Source organism: Eptatretus burgeri, chromosome 10 (assembly GCF_056783735.1).
Source record: "Eptatretus burgeri isolate ZD-2024b chromosome 10, Ebu_testis_v1, whole genome shotgun sequence".
In the NCBI taxonomy this organism is placed as follows: Eukaryota; Metazoa; Chordata; class Myxini; order Myxiniformes; family Myxinidae; genus Eptatretus; species Eptatretus burgeri.
In genome coordinates, this window is record NC_140970.1 from 334,833 (window position 1) to 353,723 (window position 18,891).

The 18,891-nt window shown below is 43.7% G+C and overlaps 1 protein-coding gene across 4 annotated transcripts in view; it reads left to right on the forward strand.

The window, feature by feature from the left end:
- LOC147017784 (uncharacterized) overlaps window positions 1-17,084 on the forward strand; it is a 42,817-nt gene extending 25,733 nt beyond the window's left edge. For 2 of the 4 annotated variants that reach the window (XM_085896759.1, XM_085896756.1), the window contains exons 2-5: window positions 4,016-4,167; window positions 6,646-8,749; window positions 9,155-9,209; window positions 9,668-14,190. In XM_085896759.1, coding sequence (XP_085752885.1) covers window positions 4,040-4,167; window positions 6,646-8,335 — 1,818 coding nt within the window. In that variant the 5' untranslated portion in view covers window positions 4,016-4,039 and the 3' untranslated portion in view covers window positions 8,336-8,749; window positions 9,155-9,209; window positions 9,668-14,190. The other 2 variants (XM_085896758.1, XM_085896757.1) reach the window with 2 other exon arrangements.
- Window positions 17,085-18,891: the final 1,807 nt, after the last annotated feature.

The following is an 18,891-nucleotide window of genomic DNA, read 5'->3' on the forward strand; positions in this document are numbered from 1 at the left end:
TGCTCACCATCCTCGGAAGTGGAGCGTCCCGAACATCACAGCAGGTAAGTGGGGATTGTGAGAAATAACTACGTATTGTACTTGGGGAAGGTACACAACACAATCGGAGTCACTTTCTTTACAGCTTGGTAAATCAGGCCCATAGGAAGGATTTAAAATGGTAGGGGTGGGTAGGGACGTGGGGGGTGAGTGACGGGTGTGTGGCGTTTACAATTTGATCCGTTCAGAGCAACATGGGTTGTTCCGTCGAGTTCCAATCAAAGTTCGAGTTTAAGTTCAATTCACCAAGTGATTCGTGACAGGAAACACCACGTGTCAGGAAAGGGAATACAATGTGAATACACACATTTACATCCATGGAGCCAACTTTACATTTTATAAAACCACAAGTACGTTCATCATCTTGAAACGTCAAAAATTCATCATTCTTTGTATCATTTGTTTTTTGAAATCCCCTAAAACAAAGTTGATAGCTGTGTTTTTTCAAGGTTTTAGGCCGATTGCAGAAAATTTGCCCATATCGGCCAAGCAGTAGTGTGTGTGTGTGTGTGTGTGTGTGTGTGTGTGTGTGTGTGTGTGTGTGTGTGTGTGTGTGTGTGTGTGTGTGTGTTTTAATTGTTCATAAGTCTCTCTCTCTCTCTCTCTCTCTCTCTCTCTCTCTCTCTCTCTCTCTCTCTCTCTCTCTCTCTCTCTCTCTCTCTCTCTCTCTCTCTCTCTCTCTCTCTCTCTCTCTCTCTCTCTCTCTCTCTCTCATCATAATACAGTGCAACACTCACCTCCCACACATCTTCTCTCTCGTTCCACTCTCTCTATTTCTGGATGTACAGTAGCTAGACGTTAGTTATGTCCATATACGTTGGTAATCTCTGCACATGTCTGGACAGTGGTTATGTACGGATGGTGTTTGTCTCTGGACTTGTCCATGTTTGTCGTCGACGTGTGCGTGATTGGGCAATGTTTGTCTCCAGACGTGTCTGGGCAGTGTTTATGTCCGGACAGGATTTTGTCCCCGGACATGTCCGAGCAGTGTTTGAATTCACTCAGAGTAATTTTTAGCAGATCATTTTATGCGCATTTGACGGGGCTCCCATTTTCCCGTGCCATCCTTTCCTATGGAGTGGAGCACTCTCGACCGAACTACGTGATACTTATTTTTGAATGTTCGATTTCACAAGCAACAAACATGGGTGGAAACATCACCTTCGTCCACCTTCGGAAGCGGATGTGTTGAGAAAACGGGATGGTTTGGTGTGAATCTATAAAAGGCTATCCACTTATTACATATGCATGTACACACAAAATGAATGTTGATTCACACTCATATCAAAGAGACATAAACGAATAAGGAGATGTACCATTACTTATTGTGGAAGCTCCTTTTCATGAACAGTGTAACAAGGGTTAAGATCATCGGCATCTCCCGCAATGAGGCTGAGTCTTTGCCCTCTCACTCAATCACCGCAGGTTGGTCGGTGGTCTTTCTGTCTTCTACCGACTCCTCTCCAGCCTTTCCCCCCCTGCTCTCTCTGCGATTTGTCCCCACCACATTTCCACAGGGCGCTCAAGGTCCGCCAACAACCCCCTTCTGGTAAAACTACCAAAATCACGAATCACTGCTCATCTTCACTCTTTCATTCCTCTTTTTTTCCCGCCTTTGGAATAAACTTCCTCACTCTATTCTTTCCCATTCTTCCCTCCAGGCTTTCAAAACAGCTGTTCACCACCACCTCTTATCTTCCCCCATCCAAATCCTCGATCTTTTCTACCCCCGATAATCCACCCAAGCCCACTTCCTTCATTTCTCCTACTTTCCTTCCTGAAAGTCCCTGAAATGTCCATCTTCTCTTCGCCATGTTCCCCGTCCCATCCCCATCCCTCTCCCTTCCACAGTTCACCTAATGTGTCTGTTCCCCACTGTTTTGTCCCTTCCACTCCCGCCCCTCTTGTCTCATGCCTCCTTGCTGTGAGTTGTGTGTTAGCTCTCATACGAGCCTCGACCAAGGTATACAAAAAAAAAAAAAAAATAAACTGATCAAACTGAACATTTTAAAATCCTGTTCTCATTGTTGTAAAATATTTGAAAGATAAAACTCATGTTTTTCATCAACCTTGTTAAATGTGGTTTTCAATGGTAGAGATTAATCGGAACAAAAATAGTGTTACGAATCTGGAAACCATGCGCACTCAACATTCAGGTCCCAAAATTAGTTACGTCAGTAAGTACGTGTGAGGCAGGTCCCTTCCTTTTGTCTGGTGGGAGAGTTGAATATGTGCGTTGTGATGTTTTTTTTATAGTTAGGTTATTACATCTCACCACCTGCCCATCACGCTCCATCACCACCGTTGGCTGCTCGTACCTTGACTTGCCGAGAGGGGGGGCCTCGCGGTCTCAGTCCTCGGCTTCCACGAACGATCCACACGCAATGGTGGCTTTACCACCATCCACCTTCCTCAAGCACGTGTGGAGGGGAGGGGCGGCTTTCTCCGGGCATGGCCGAAACCCCGCCCAGGAAGGCTGTGCCCGAAGGATCCTGGCCAATTAGAGGCAAACAGCGAGGTGTGCTTACCAAGGCCCCTCCCCACTGAGGGAGGTCCATAAATTCCAGAGCACTCTCTGAGGCGTTGTTGGTGGGTTGCACGAGAGTTCTGAGAGGTTCTTGCTGTTATGAAGGGGTGGGTTTTGAAGGGTGATTACGAAGACTGGTCACAGGAGGTCTGCGTTGCTGTACGGAGGGGTTTTTGCTGTCACGAGGGTTGAGCAGAGGGCCATCGAGGCGGCGAACGTATCTCTGCTGGCCCTCTTCAAGGAAGGACAGAGCGACCCCCCCCCCCCGTGGACCCCGATTATTCGCCGTTCGAACTCCGCCACGAGCCTCGAGTCCCCGTGTGATGGGGGATCGGACCAACGACCTTTGTCAGGTGCCGCATCGCAGAGTACTCCCTTCCCTCCAACGATCAGGTACAAGCCAAACTCTGACCCCCAGCTCGTCTCACTGGCCGGGTGGTGTGTTTATGTCTCAACAGGTGTTTGTCTATGGACATGGATGAGTGGTGATTATCTCCAGACAGCTTGGATCCGGACACGCCTGGGCATTGCTTTTCTCTGGATGCGTCTGGGCAGTGTTTGGCTCCGGGCACTGTTTGTCTCCAGGCAGTGTTTGTCTCCGGACGGTGTTTACCTCTGGTCATGTCCAGGTGGTGTTTGTCTCCTGGCAGTATTTCTCGTATTATCAGAAGAAAATGGAAGATCATTTTGATGAGACAGTATGAATCGTAATTAATGTTCCACCACACATGTGCCTTCCCTTCCTCTCACCTCACACCTCCATCACTTCCCCCACCCTCCTCTCTCTCCTTTCCTCCTTGCTCCCACACTCCTCCTTGCTCCCCCTCCACCCTCCCTTTGTCCCCCTGTTTTTGTCCCTACTCATAGGATTCTCATCAGTGAAGCGACAGGTAGTATTTCATAGTCTAAAAGATAATACATCTGGCAAGTGGATTTTCAAAGACTCGTCCCAGAATGCTTTGCCTCCATACCCTTCGAATCTCCTCTCTCATCATCACCCAGTTCCATCGTTTATTCAACACCTGAACCCCATATTCACCAAGGCAGGTGTATACTTTCACTGGTGTGGCATCAGGTCCTATTGATTTGCCATTTTTTATTCCTCTTAAGTCTGCTATCTTGCTGAAAGGTAATTTTTTTTTTTAATAGAAATCAAAGATTCCAGGAGTAGCCTTTGAAAAGGAGTCAGCCATTGAGTGTTGGTACACAGTTCAAATTCCACCAATCCCCACCAAGCAAACTTGGAATTTGTCCCTTCAAGCCAAAAGCTCCTTCATAGTCGTGTCGATGGAGACTCTTCACGGAATTATAAATTCACAAATTACTTCCCTGTAACCTGCACTCGGCCAGCGTTGTACAAACGATAAACTCTCGTACATACATTGATTAGTTTAATTTTAATGAAATATACATTCCTCCTGCCCTTGTCTATTTCCACATGTTTTCCAGAATGACGCTGTTGAGGATGGAGGGATGTCTGTGGTTCGCGACGTCGCATTCATCGTGATTTCCTTACTTCTATTTTCTGTTGTCATCACATTTGATCCGTCACGTTGGTTCAACAAGAAGGGGAGCCCCAAAAGAAAGCTCTGCATTCACTGGTAAAGAACACGAGTGACTTATTCATCAATATCCATCATGCCTTCATCCACGAGGGAACAAGATCGCTCAGATATTTGTGGACAGTTTATTGTGTACGATGTTATGTTGGATTATATGGACGAGAATTTTTTTTTTGCTAAACATGGAATGTGTTGTTTAATTGCTGAAGTCGATGACAACAAGGTGTCCAAAACCCATTGGTAACATTTTTTTCATCCAATGTTATGGGGCCATTTTGAATTTCAAAATGGTAACCGTGTTACACCAAATTTCCCAATAACTTGGGCTTTGAATATAATATGAAGTCTATTTTGGTGGCAATACCCACATTTGTCATGCAAAGAAGTTAAAATTTTCTCAAACTTCTGGATGGTGACCATCTTGGATTTCAAAATGGCTGCCATGAACAAACCCACTTTTGCTGCATTAATCAAGTTGAATTTGGTGTAAATACCTCATTGGTCATTTACAGATCAGGTAGAACTTTGGAAAGCCTTCACTTTGGTCAGCTGTTTGCAATTATAGTTGTGTGTACAGTAACCTGTGTGCCAAAAAAAAATCTGCAAAAGTTTCAGCAAAGTCTGTCTTGTAATTCATGAAAAATCTGCACTTCTGCAGTTCAGCAATGTCGATATACTGCCACTCATCATCTTGGTCTTGCAGAACACTGAAGAACTCTCGGTCTGTGGCAATAAATGCAACACTCCTGAAGGCTGGATGACTGGGACCCTGTTTTCAAGTGATTTCGCTTGATAACATGGACGCTGAATGTACTTTTCCCAGTTTTTTTGTGAAGCAGGATGTGCAGTGGTTCAAAACGTCACGAGACAGTGAATCTCCAGAAGACAGCATGTCGGCAAGCCTAACTTTCCAGGCATCATAACGACTGCTGTTTACAATTTATTGGATTGTTTCCTCCCATGTTCCTAGGAATTGGCCCTTCTGGAGTTTTTCATGTACTTTTGGGCTCTGCCTCATCTGTGATTCGTTGACAAAATACACATTTTGATTTGACAAACACTGTGCTACTCAAACGAGCATGCTTTATCGACTCTGAATCATTGGGTCATCATCTTTGTCAGTGAAGTTGTCTTGTGAAGCAACAGCAAGTTTGCTTCTTCCTTCATCTCGATCCAGGTGACCCAGCTTTATCCAGGTGACTCGGTTTTTTTTTATGTCAATCTCTGTGTAAAGTGGTTTTCTTCGTTTTCAGCTTGTCTGCTCCAATTCAAAGCAGCCTTTATCCAACTCACACAAATTCTGGATTGTAATAATCTGCCTTTTTCTGTACACACTTGAGAAAAGGTTCAAATGCTGATTCCGTGAAGGTTCTTTCTGTATTGAGTATCAACAAGCTTTTCATCAGTATCTGTCTGGCAATACAAGCAGAGTTTAAAATATGTTTTTGGTTTGTTGAACGGGAGCCCTTTGGGAGATGCCATCATGTTTCCCATAACATAATGTGAAACATGAGAAGTTGATGAATATTCACGTGAAAGAACAACGAGCTTTTTGTTTTTGTAAGAACAATCTATCTGAAATAATGAAGGATAACCACACATGGATAGATTCCGCATGATGATTTCCATGATATTCAGATTGATTTTGTTCATGAATGTGTATCCAGTACATTTCCCAATTCACCAAATGTTGTTCCTTATTGGCCTCCGTATTTTGTTAAATTTTAACACAGTTTCCTCAGAGCTCTTGCTATTTACTGAGTGATACTTTCTTCTCACACGGCTTTCTTTCTCACACTTCATTCTTTGATAATTTGATCCATGGTCGATATTCTAAAAAAAAAAGTCCATTTACCATTATCTTCGTCCATGATGTGTAAGTGAAGTAATTTAATTTCTTTATACACAGCACGTGATGATATGAACGATGTCCCACAAATGTGACACGAGTTGAAACCTCTTACTGGATTTTATGTTCACACAAAGTGCCAATGATGTCTTTCGGAAGACTCTGAAAGGTTACTTATTTAACATTTCTTGTCAATATAAACTAAAACTCCACCTACTAAGTGTTGATTTCCAAGGAATAGTTTGTTGGTCAATGTCAAAGTTGTGGGAAAAAATACTTCTGAAACTGCAGCTATTTTAAAAACCCAAGATGGCCACCAAATGACGTCATGACAAAATGTTACCAATGGAATTCCAGCAAAGTGAGGCTTGATTTACAAAAAAAAGTCACAATTTCCTTATTTAGCAAAAACAAATGCAAAAGTTCATAACATCCTCCACCATCACATGAGATTCTTCAAATAATCAAATGCGATTCATCGTTCCACACCGTTCCTTCGGACATTGTTTAACTTACATCTGCGTGCTCCATATTCCATATCCTCCAGAATTGTAACGCTCGTGGAACATGTTTGTTTATGTTTTACAAAACCATGTGTTCAATACTTTACATGTGATGTAATACTTCATTTTAGCTTGAGCTGAGAATGTTTGTTTGTTTTGTTGCAGTTTACGATGTCGATGTAAAGTGAAATGGAAAAATGAATCGAAATACAATCCACCGTTGGTAACGGAGGTTCGGGAAACCGAACACCTTGAGATTCAGAAAGCAGAGGGAAAGGAGGTTCTGGAAATTACTGAAAAAATGGAGTTCACAGCAAAACAGAACTTTGGTGATGATGAACAAGAGGAGGAAGAATATCAAAAAGAGAAAGAAAAGGTTTTACGAGCAGAGGAAGAAAAGCTTCAGGAATATGAGGCTCGGTTGGTCGAAAATGAAAAAAATCTTGTACAAAGAGAGAAGATTGTGCAGGAAATGGAACAAGAGTTGATGGAAAAGGACGTGCAATGGAAACTGGAAAAAGAGTTATGGCTAAGGGAGGAAGAGGACGGGAAGAAACGAGAGGAGGAACAGCGGCAGAAAAATGAAAAAGAACAGAGAAAGATAAATGAACAGGAGAGGAAAAATGAAGAAAAGCTCAGGATGAGAAAGAAAGAAAAATCCACACAAGCAAAAAACCAACTCCAAGTCCGAATGTGGGAAAAACGCAAAAATAAAAAACTTGACCAAAAAATGTTGGTTGTGCAAAACAGAATGTTCGATATTGATAACTGGAAGAAACGTGTGCAGCAGCAAGAGCAACACCTGCAGAGAAGTAAAGAACAGGAACTGGAGCGACAAGGTGCGTTTGAAGCATTAATGAATGGGAAAGATGAGGAGATATATAAACGGCAGCTTCGTATGCACGAAAAAGGAAAGGAGCTCAACGATGGAGAGTGCAGGCTGCTTAAATTGGAGGAGGAGATTCGTGTTCGAGAGAGAGAACACAAGGAAGAACGAAAACAATGTGAAATTAAATGGAAACTGAAAGAGTTCATGTTAACGGTTAGAGAGGAAGAGATGAGGGACAGAAAAAATAATGTGGAGTTAAGGGAGAAGGAGGTCTTGGAAAGAGAGACCGAAGTAAAAAATACAGGAAAGCTTGCTGAGAAAAACGAGGAAGAAGTGCTTGGAACGAATGACGGGCTGCAGCAGCAACAGCAGAAAGAGGGCAATGTTGATTTGCTGCCGCCGACTGAACCGAACCCTCATGGTGATGACGAGCTGCAGCAGCAACAACTGTACAGTGATGTCCTCCAACAACAACCGAAGCCTCAACGTGAAGTCAGGTTACGTCAGCAGAAACAGCACGATGTTCATCGGCCGCCACCCAAACGGGAGCCACAACATTCTTCTCAATCTGAGTTTCTCAAGGACGAAGGAGCGGAAATTGAAAGGCGCAAAAACAATCTCATGTTCCGTGGAGTGAAGGAGGGAAAAGGTGAACATGATAAGGAGGCTGTGGCAAAATTAATAAAAGCCATGAACCTGGACATCGAGCCTGAGCGGACTTTCCGCATTGGACGATATGCTGAGAACAGCTTCAGACCCATAAAAGTTGTTTTCAGATCCGAGTCCGACAGGAATCAGGTTCTTACGAATAATAAAAAGATCCGGAATTTGAATGATGCCTCTCTGTGGACAAGAAATATTTTTATCACTCCAGACTACACTCAGCTCCAAAGAGAAAAACAAGAGTTGCTGCTGAGTGATCTTAACAAAAAGAGAGAAAGTCATCCAAATGGGCAATACACCATCAGAGGAGACAAAGTCGTCCTCCTGAAGAAGCCCAAGGACAAGCCTCATCTCCGTGGATGAGGACAATCCCGCCTCATCTCCAAAGATCACCACCATCCCTCCTCATGTCCCATCTCACATGATACAGTCTCCTCGTGCTGCACACTATAAAAGAAAGACAGTACTGTATATTCTGTTGAAAACAATTTCCATAAACACACGGTCTCTTCCAAACAATTTCCATAAACACACAGTCTCTTCCAAAGTGTAGGGAATTTCACTCCTGGTGGACATTTTACATTTCATCAGAACAGGAACCTAAACTTTTAGAGTGAAGGCACCAAAGCTGCAGAAAACCATGGTGGGGTCTTTTTGTTGACGAAAAGCAATTAATCACCAACTTACGTTGCTCATTGGCTGCCTCCTGAATGGAAACCACACCATGACGACTGGCAGCAACAGCAGAAGCCATATACGATGCAAGATCTTCAAAAGGTAAGCACTTTTCAATACCTTTTGACAGGTGGGGTGAACACACCGAGTGCAAACACAGCAAACCCCAAGATCAGAACATGAAGTTGAAATAAATTTTGGCACTTTGTCTTTCACAGACATTGCTGTTTACACTTCCTTCGATGAAGAAGAATATCATTAATTGTGGAGATAATTGTAATTATAATATTAGTGGGAAGGTAACTTACTGATAACAATTATCCCCATGCAGTACAACAAGAACTTTAACTCCCTTCGATTGGATGAGATCACCTGATTCACCTTTTCAACGATTACCTGTTCCATCCATGCATTTCCTTCTGTGGCCCTTTTTGAACAAGTTATCAAACTGATGAAGATATCAATTTGTTTAATCTTTCATATTTCTGTTGTGTTTTTTTTCCAAAGGCCCCTCAGAAGTTGCTCCTTCCAGCTCACCTGAAACCATCGTCATGGTGAGAACGTAAGTTGCCAAGATTCTTGTCTTGCATCATAAATTATTCCAAACTTTGTCTAAAGTACCTGTTCTTCACCTGTATCATGTCCCGTTTTGTCTGTGCTTCAGAAGTGTTGAAGACAAACAAATATTTTGCTGAACTCGAATCCCCGAGACAATCAGCAAACAAATCTTCCATTTGGTGGAAGTCCAGCACGAGTGTTAATATGCACGTGTCAGTCATTGCGTGGACATGGATGATCATTAAAATTAATTTTTCAAATAATCCAGTGGGAGCTTGTGATGAAGAAAATAAAGTTGTGAAATTGAATGCAAAAGAAAGAAGAAAAATTTAACTGAGATGCAGAAACCAATTGATAGGATATAATATTTCCAGGATTGTGATGGAAGACTTGATAATGATGGAGATGATGAGGACAATACTGTTGAGGGATTTTGACTTCCTTTTGTTGATGTGGGTGCAGAGGAAGAAATTTCAGGAATGGCCACTGGAGAAGAAGATGTGATGTTTAGCAGTGGATCCATCATCACTCCGTCGTACAAGCACTCCAGGAATGTAAGATGAAACATCAGACTCTTACAGACGGCTGGTCCGAGATTTAAAAAAGATAAACATCAGTCTCCAGAAGTACAGGTAATTGAACCTTCCATAGACCTTATTTAATCACTTGCACCCTTTTCATGTCCATGTGTCCATGCAACCCTACCTCCACGGGGGATTGCTCGATTTCAAACCAAAATTTGAAAGGTAAGGATGCATACAGATCTGTTTATTGGATAAGATAGAAGACATTTATTTATTTTATTTTACTTTCGGGTTTTAAAATATTTATTTCTTTTATTTTTAAGAAAATAAGAAGTTTATTTCTTAAGATAAGGGTAACATCTGGTAGTTTTATGATAAAAGCGTTGATGTACGTTGCGTAGATGGTCAAGTTGTGTAAAATAGCGGAGACCTTACGTATTGAAAGGATCACCGAGTCTGGCAGGGCGGGAGACGTGGAATTGTTATAAAGAGTCACCGAGTCGAGAGGGCGCGAGGCGCAGGATTATCGCCAAGTCATTAGTTGGGCGGTTCGGAGAGGAAGGGGCCGTGGAGCGCTGGTAGAAAGCAGAAGGGGCCAAAGGGTTAAATCGCTATAAAGAAGGACACTGAGGAGTGGGAAGAGCGAGATAGAGAAAGGAAAAGCGCTCGTAGGTCCCAAGAACGACTCGAGAAGAAAACGCTGACGAGTGTTTACAGCGATTTAAAAGGAAACGCTGATGAGCAGTTATGGGGAATCAACAACAAAAGATAATAGGCCAGGATGCGCTCCTCGCGGGTCAAATGCCGAGTATATGAACAAAACCTACGGGTCGAGAACTTCAAAAGATGTGAAGTTGTGGACAGAGAACAGAAAAAGCAAAGATTTCATCTGAGATAGAATTGAAAATCTAAGAAGAGAAAGATCGAAAGAGAAAAAATTAAAAAGTAACTCGAAAACCAGTCGATTGGAGAGCTGAAAAGAGTCTTGAGAGGAGCAAGTGAAAAGCGCAAGTATAAGAGGAAGTTTGAAAGACCACAATCTACTTTTTTAAAAGTACATAAAATATTACCGGCGATAGCTTTCCTCCCAACAGCAACAGTAGGAACCAGAGTTATTTACAAGCCATAAAAATGCAAATGAAAGATTATGATGACAATCCAGAAGGATTCATGGAACAAATATTGTATTGTAACAAAGGTAACCATGAGGATGTGGTCGGATTGATGACAGTGTTGCCAGTGTTGCCAGTCAGGATATGGCGGAAAACTAAGGAATTAGCCACGTGGCCAGATGTCGCACCGGAAGGAGAAAACGAAAGAGGTTATAATGCTTGAGTGCAACAATTACTTATTCATTTAAAAACAGCAATAGGCCCACCTGAGATTATGCGTGTTAATTGGGGGGGGGGTATTGCCCGGTATTGGGGGGGAGGGGTATGCAAAGTAGGTTGCAAGAACAATTGATCTGAAAAGATTTAAAATTGATGGAAAAAACTATGCAGATGTGGCGGAAGGCGCTGCATGTAGGAGCATGCAGGTGCAGGTCGCTCATTGTGTGGGCGGATACTGGCAGATGAGGATGCCAGGCGAAAGCCATGACAAACCAGTGACAACACTGGAGTTTATACCTCTGCAAAGATTACATAAGGTGGTTTTGCCATTGCATTTCTGATTCCAGCTGTATGTATAACTCCATGAACCATGGGTCAAGGTATCTGATCACCATGGTTACCATGGTATGTTTGAATGAGTTAATGTGAATGAGTAATGATTTAAATCGTTCACGATGGTGAAAAAGCATTTTCTCTGTGTAACGGCTGTGGGTCCATGGGTAATGCCTGTGGCTATGGACATAATATATATGCAACTCAGCTGGGCACAACGGCTGCATGGACGTTCGAGGATCGCCTGGTGTTGGGGAGCACTTTTGAAGAGCAGAATTGGCATTCCAATGCTTATGCCGAGTCTGTTGTGTAGTTTATGAAGTTGCTCATCATTGCCCAACGAATATGCAAATATAATATATAAATGGACATCAACACTCATGCTGTTATATTCGCAAAAAGACGATGCATCAAAGTACATTCCGCCTCTCGGATGGACGTTGATTGAATGCCCAGTCTGATGGCTTTGGTTTATGAATATTAATGAGTTTGTTTGAAAGGAACTTTCACCATGGTATCTCAAATTGCACTATTTGAACTTGTGCGAGTTCATTCGGGCTTACGGAGGTGATTGTTCAAGTCACGTCTATTGATCAACATTCAATGTTTATTATAACAACGGGCCAGTGTGAGAGATAGCTGAGCAGAATTTGGCAGAAATAAAAACAAATTTCCCATTATAGAACATTGGGTATGGCATCATGATGTAAATATGGCAGAATGGAATGAACCCCTGCAGTGTATAGGATTCTATGATGCTTGAATGAGGGAATGTGAATTATGCAAATGAGGTACAGAATGTGCTCGGTATGGAATTCGAAATCGCATCGACTGATATTTGGATTGGATTGGATTGGATTGGAGGTAGAATTTACACAAGTGCTATTTGATGCACCAATCCATGAATATAACATCGCATGTTACATTAACTGTTGCAAAAGGATACAGAGCAAAGGAAATGGGGCCAATAATTATGTAAGTAGGGGGTTTGTCAAGACAGTATTTGCTTCAGGTACGAGTCAGAAATTTGTATCGCCTGAAAGAGAATGGAGGGTACGAAGGGATGATACCACATAGTTCTGACTGAAGGGTCTACCTTGGTCAATGGCGTACCTAAGGTATAGCAGGTATGGCACATGCCGTGGGCGCTACTTGAAGGAGGGGCACAACTGAGCAGGACTCTGTCTCTGTCAAGAATGGAATATTGAAGTTGAAAGTCGTCAGAGATGAAAGAAACGAATGGCTGATGAGAACTCGAGAGACGCTGGGTTAAAAAGCAATGAAGAAATGGAGAGAGTCATGAAGGGAACACTCGACCGTCTTCACAGAGAAATGGACGGAAGGTTCGCTCGTAAAGTGTCTATGAAACATATGGACATATACGTGATGGACAAGGCAAATATTAACTTTTGTGCTGCATTAACAAAGGTTGTCAGAGTTTGACTCGCAGGTCAGACAAGCGCCACCAGACCAGCTGCAGAGGATCACCACAGCATCCAGCCTGGCGACTGATCGCTGTATGAACATCAAGGATGCTATTGAACATCAAGGCGTTCAGACGGAGGAATGCATTGAAGACACGTTAGACTGGACCACCTCCGGTATTATTGGTCACCACCACAGTTATCAAGTACAAAGGTAAGATTCATGCATCTCATTGCAAAAAGCATACAGGAAGTTGTAAAGAGAAGAAAGGAAATCGCAAAGGGGGAAGAACGTTACCGGAGGTTTATGAGGCATGTAGCGGTGCTCTTGATTAGCACGTGCATAATTGGGATAATATGGATGATAACACACAGTGAGGGTATTACGAGAATGTCATGAAGAGCAGAATGTTTGGTTGGTCGAGAGCAGGGGAAATGATGAATGGGTCGTGACAGATTACGCAGAGAAGGAGGAGGTAAACATAGGGACCAATTGCATGAGATAGCCACGTATGGGACAAACACCTACATGACCCTTCTATGTAATTATGCACCCCGTGTCACACGGGATTAAGGGGACGTAGACACTGTACGCCTGAAATGAGGCATAGTGTTACATGAAGGGATAACTGAACATCCATTGAACATCTTTTTAGCAATATCTTTACAACATGCTGAAAATATGAACAAAAGCAAGTGTTGGGTTTGCTCACAGCTATCCCACTTAGCCAAGCATGGACTGCCCCTCTCAGCAGTCCCATTTTCAGGGGAAGATACATGTCAGTACCTGGATTGTAGACAAGCTAATCCAGTCCGATCTCGAATAGGAGCGACAAAAGGGGTACGAGAGATTACGAGTAACTGGAAAAATGAGGGATACAAATGCACTGACTCTTGGCACTGGTACTAACCTAAGAATTGGGTGAAACGTAACTTCCTATATACAAGGGAAAAAGATGATCACACTCCCCGATATAGGACAAATTTTGCCTCACTATCTAAGGGGGAAGAAAACGTAACCATTGAGGGACAAATTACTGGGACAAGGACAGATATAAGGATACGAATAAATAATCTTGTGGAACCCCAGGCATGATTGAAGGTACATGTACATGACGTGGTACAACACGTAAGGAAGGCAGCTGCAGAGTAACATGGCTATTTAAAGGAAGGAGGGTTTGGATCTTGGTTAATGGGAGTGTTTGGTGGAGGAGGAACATGAATACTCCACATGTTGATCGTTGTGTGATGATAATCATTGCTATTGTTGTCATCATAGCATGCATAAAAGTAATGATCGGTGTGTGTGTGTGTGTGTGTGTGTGTGTGTGTGTGTGTGTGTGTGTGTGTGTGTGTGTGTGTGTGTGTGTGTGTGAAAATTTACCACAGTAACAACGGTGGTGGCACATCAATTTTCCCTGGACCAATCATCCCTGAAGATCCAGAACTTCCAGAAAACCCAGAAAATGACGAACTCAGTATAAAATTAAGTCGAGACACTGTGACGGTGGAATCTTTTGGAAAATATGAAACTACAGACACTTGTGCCTTTGGGAATGACAAAAACCCAGTTGAAAGAATTCAACAATGATTGCTGAAGAGCCAAAAGCAGATGGATGATTATAATAAAGAGATGTGGAATGATAGAAATACCTTTAAACCTTCAGGGGGAAATGAATTCAAGCGGTTTGCTCAAATTAAATTTGATTAGTGTAATTGGAAAAGGCGATTGCCGATTGGATGTATATGTTCAGTTTGCACAGGGTTCTTTCATTCCAAAATCGCCTTGGCGCCCAAACTGTGGAGGGAAGGTGGTGACACCGCGTTGTGTTGCATCGACTTGCCAGGATGTTAACTCGCCACAGAGCGCAAGTCTGGGTGACGCGGTGGAAACGAGCCTGCCGCTAACCAAACGACAAATGTTGATTTCTTGTTGGTTTGTCGTTACAGAGCAAACTGTTAGGATTGCTTTGTGAGAACAAAAGGGGGAAACTGTGGGAGCTATATTATTATTAAACGTAATACAATAATCATGTAAGAATCAAAATTTACTTAGTTATTTGCTTAAATGATTCAATCAACTTAGTTTAGAAATAATTTACTGGTAGAGCTAATAGACATGCATGCTGATAAAACTAAAATATACATGCTGAGTGAGCTTGAAAGAAAAACACACACATGATCTTTACTTTAGTGTAAATAACGTCTTGTTAAGTCATATCTGTTAAATAAACTCTTGACCTGTGATCATTAAGTCAGGAGAATGAAACTATGACTCTCTTACTCCCCCCCCACCCCCCACACACCCCTCTCCTTGTATCAGAAAACAAACTCCAACCATGATTGTAAACCCTTGTATGTGAAATTTCACAGTACAATACCATTGTATGTGGTTTATTTGAAGTCAACACTTTTTTTGGTTTCAGACCAGGTCACTCTATCCTGGATATGCTGCTTCTGCTCTCCCATCAATGGAAAGACAGGAAATCCGAGCCGTATCCCTGGACATATCACGTGCTTTTGACAGTCTGGCACCCTGCCCTACTCACCAAACTCTCTTCCCATGGTATTCAAGGCCATCTCCACTCATGGCTCGCAGACTTCCTCTCCTGTTGCAGTCAACGTGTGGCCCTAAATGGAGTTCTTTCATCCCCTCTTCCTGTGCAGGCTGGAGTTCCTCAAGGTAGCGTTCTGGGCCCTGTTCTTTTTCTGGTTTTCATCAATGATCTCTCGGACTCTCTGGAAAATCCTCTATTTCTCTTTGCCGACGACTCCACCCTCTGCCGTACCATCTGTCATCCCTCAGACCGGCAAGCAGCAGCTTCTTCGCTCACTGCAGATCTGGATAAAATCACAAACTGGTCCAACACGTGGAACATGTCTTTCAATCCAGACAAATCTCACACTCTCACTATGTCTCTTCGAAAGGACCGTTTACAAAACCCCCCCATCCACTTTCTCAACAATCCTCTGGAAGAAGTCTTTTCTTTCAAGCTTCTAGGTCTCACTATCTGCCATGACCTTTCCTGGGAAAGTCACATTTCCAACCTCGCCTCAAAAGCCAGTCGCCGACTGGGAATCCTCCGTCGTGCGAAGTCCTTCCTCGGCCCTCTTGAGCTCCTGACCACTTACAAAGCTTTTGTCCGTAGCCTGATGGAGTACTGCTCTCCCCTCTGGGCTGGTGCTCCTGCCTCCCACCTTTCTCAGCTTAACGCTGTCGAAACCAGGGCATTTAAGATCATCGGCATCTCCCGCAATGAAGCTGAGTCTTTGGGGCTCTCACTCGATCACCGCAGGTTGGTCAGTGGTCTTTCTGTCTTCTACCGACTCCTCTCCAGCCTTGCCCCCCCTGCTCTCTCTGCGATTTGTCCCCACCACATTTCCACAGGGCGCTCAAGGTCCGCCAACAACCCCCTTCTGGTAAAACTACCAAAATCACGAATCACTGCTCATCTTCACTCTTTCATTCCTCTTTTTTCCCGCCTTTGGAATAAACTTCCTCACTCTATTCTTTCCCATTCTTCCCTCCAGGCTTTCGAAACAGCTGTTCACCACCACCTCTTATCTTCCCCCATCCAAATCCTCGATCTTTTCTACCCCCGATAATCCACCCAAGCCCACTTCCTTCATTTCTCCTGCTTTCCTTCCTGAAAGTCCCTGAAATGTCCATCTTCTCTTCGCCATGTTCCCCGTCCCATCCCCATCCCTCTCCCTTCCACAGTTCACCTAATGTGTCTGTTCCCCACTGTTTTGTCCCTTCCACTCCCGCCCCTCTTGTCTCATGCCTCCTTGATGTGAGTTGTGTGTTTGCTCTCATACGAGCCTCGACCAAGGTATACAAAAAAAAACAAAAAAAAAACGAAAAAAAACACAGTTCCATCTGATATCTTGGTAAAAAAAAAACTGTATATAAACGCTCGGAAAAGCTCTGTAACCTTGTCTTCAGCTTGCAACTAAGTAGCTGGCTGGGGTCTTCCTTCGGTACACGGAAGGGTCTTCCATCTTCAGGAATAAACGGCTGGTGCATGAACTTACTTCTTTTCTTTCCTTGAGGTTGTAGGCCTCGGCCCCGACAGAGGTAATAAAATCGAAGCTCACATTAGTGCAAGGTGAAGGATGAAATGAGCAAAGAACGGCATCAAAGTTTTTTTTCCGATGGTGTCCAAGGCCATCTCCACTCATGGCTCGCAGACTTCCTCTCCTGTCGCAGTCAACGTGTGGCCCTAAATGGAGTTCTTTCATCCCCTCTTCCTGTCCAGGATGGAGTTGCTCAAAGCAGCGCTCTGGGTCCTGTTCTTTTTCTGGTTTTCAACAATGATATATCCAACTTTCTGGAAAATTCTCTATATCTCTTTGCTGATGAATCCTCCCTCTGCCGCACCATCGGTCATCCCTCAGACCGGCAAGCAGCAGCTTTTTCGCTCACTGCAGATCTGGGTAAAATCACAAACTGGTCCAACACGTGGAACATGTCTTTCAATCCGGACAAATCTCACACTCTCACTATCGCTCTCCGAAAGGACCATTTGGAAAAAAACCCCATCCACATTCTCAACAATCCTCTGGAAGAAGTCCTTTCTTTCAAGCTTCTGGGTCTCACTAACACGATCTTTCCTGGGAAAGCCAAATTTCCAACCTGGCCTCAAAAGCCAGTCGCCAACTGGGAATCCTCCATAGGGCAAAGGCCTTCCTTCGCCCACCTGAGCTCCTGACCACATACAAAGCTTTCGTCCACAGCCTGATGGAGTACTGCTCTCCCCTCTGGGCTGGTGCTCCTGCCTTCCACCTTTCTCGGCTTCACGCTGTGGAAACCAAGGCATTTCGGATCATTAGCATCTCCCGCGATGAAGCCAAGTCTTTAGGAATCTCACGCTCTCACCGCAGGCAAGTCAGTGGTCTTTCTGTCTTCTACTGTCTCCTCTCCCGTCTCCCACCCCCCCCCTGTTGTGTCTGCAATTTGCCCCCACCATATTTCAGCATGGCGCTCAAGTTCCGCCAACTACCCCCTTCTGGTAAAACTACCAAAATTACGAATCACTGCTCACCTTCACTCTTTCATTCCTCTTTTTCCCCACCTTTGGAATAAACTCCCTCACTCTGTTCAATCCAATTCAGTGATGGGTGATGCAGTGAGATGACAGTGATGCATCACTTGCTTGAAGTCCTGGAGGGAGCAAGTTGATTGAATCATGTGGAAGGAATTTCCACAAACGGGAGAAAAGAGGGAGAAATCTGATGAGTGTATTTTGTGGGTTTAACCAAGAGGGAGCTACTGGAAGGATTTGAGGGCTGACAGAGCAGAGCGAGCTATACTATAGCTTGACACATTATACATATCCACACTACATGGCCAAAAGGATTCAGTTATTTCAGCCACACCAATTGCTGACAGGTTTATATAATCAAGCACACAGCCATGCAATCTCCATGGACAAACATTGGCAAACTGTGTTGAAGAGCTCAGTGACTTTCAAGGTGGCACTGTCATAGGATGCTCGATGCAGAACATCTTATCTGCCAAAGCAGTTTCTTTGGCAAGGGTTACAATCCTGGATGGGTCGCACTCCGGCACAGAAAGTCAGAGCAGGAATTTATTGAGGGTGCCAGCGATGGCTCGCCTACCCTTCGCGAAGGACCACGTGGGATCTATATCGTCCCCCAACTAATGCCAGCAGACAGGACACCAGGTTAACATCCATTCCAGGGACAGCACACGCATTAATGAACGACCCTGCCTGTGAAACAGCAGGATGACAGTTTATAGATGGGCTGAGATTGGAACCCAGGCTAGACAGCACCAATAATACCAAGAGGTCAGGTTCTCACATGGAGGTTTTATTGAGGTAACACAACGCGGTTCAAGGCACAGCTCCCGAGTGGCCACGCGCATGTGCAAGGTGGGTGCAATGGACGTTGCAATCGCAAAAACAGCAGCAATGACGGAACTGCCTCTTTCAGTGACTGAGTAAAGTATTCACCCCCCACCCCCTGCAACGTTTTTACATTTTGATGCCACCTGGGCTTATTTCATGATGCTTTCGAATCAAACTTTACATATCGTCTTCACAAATGAC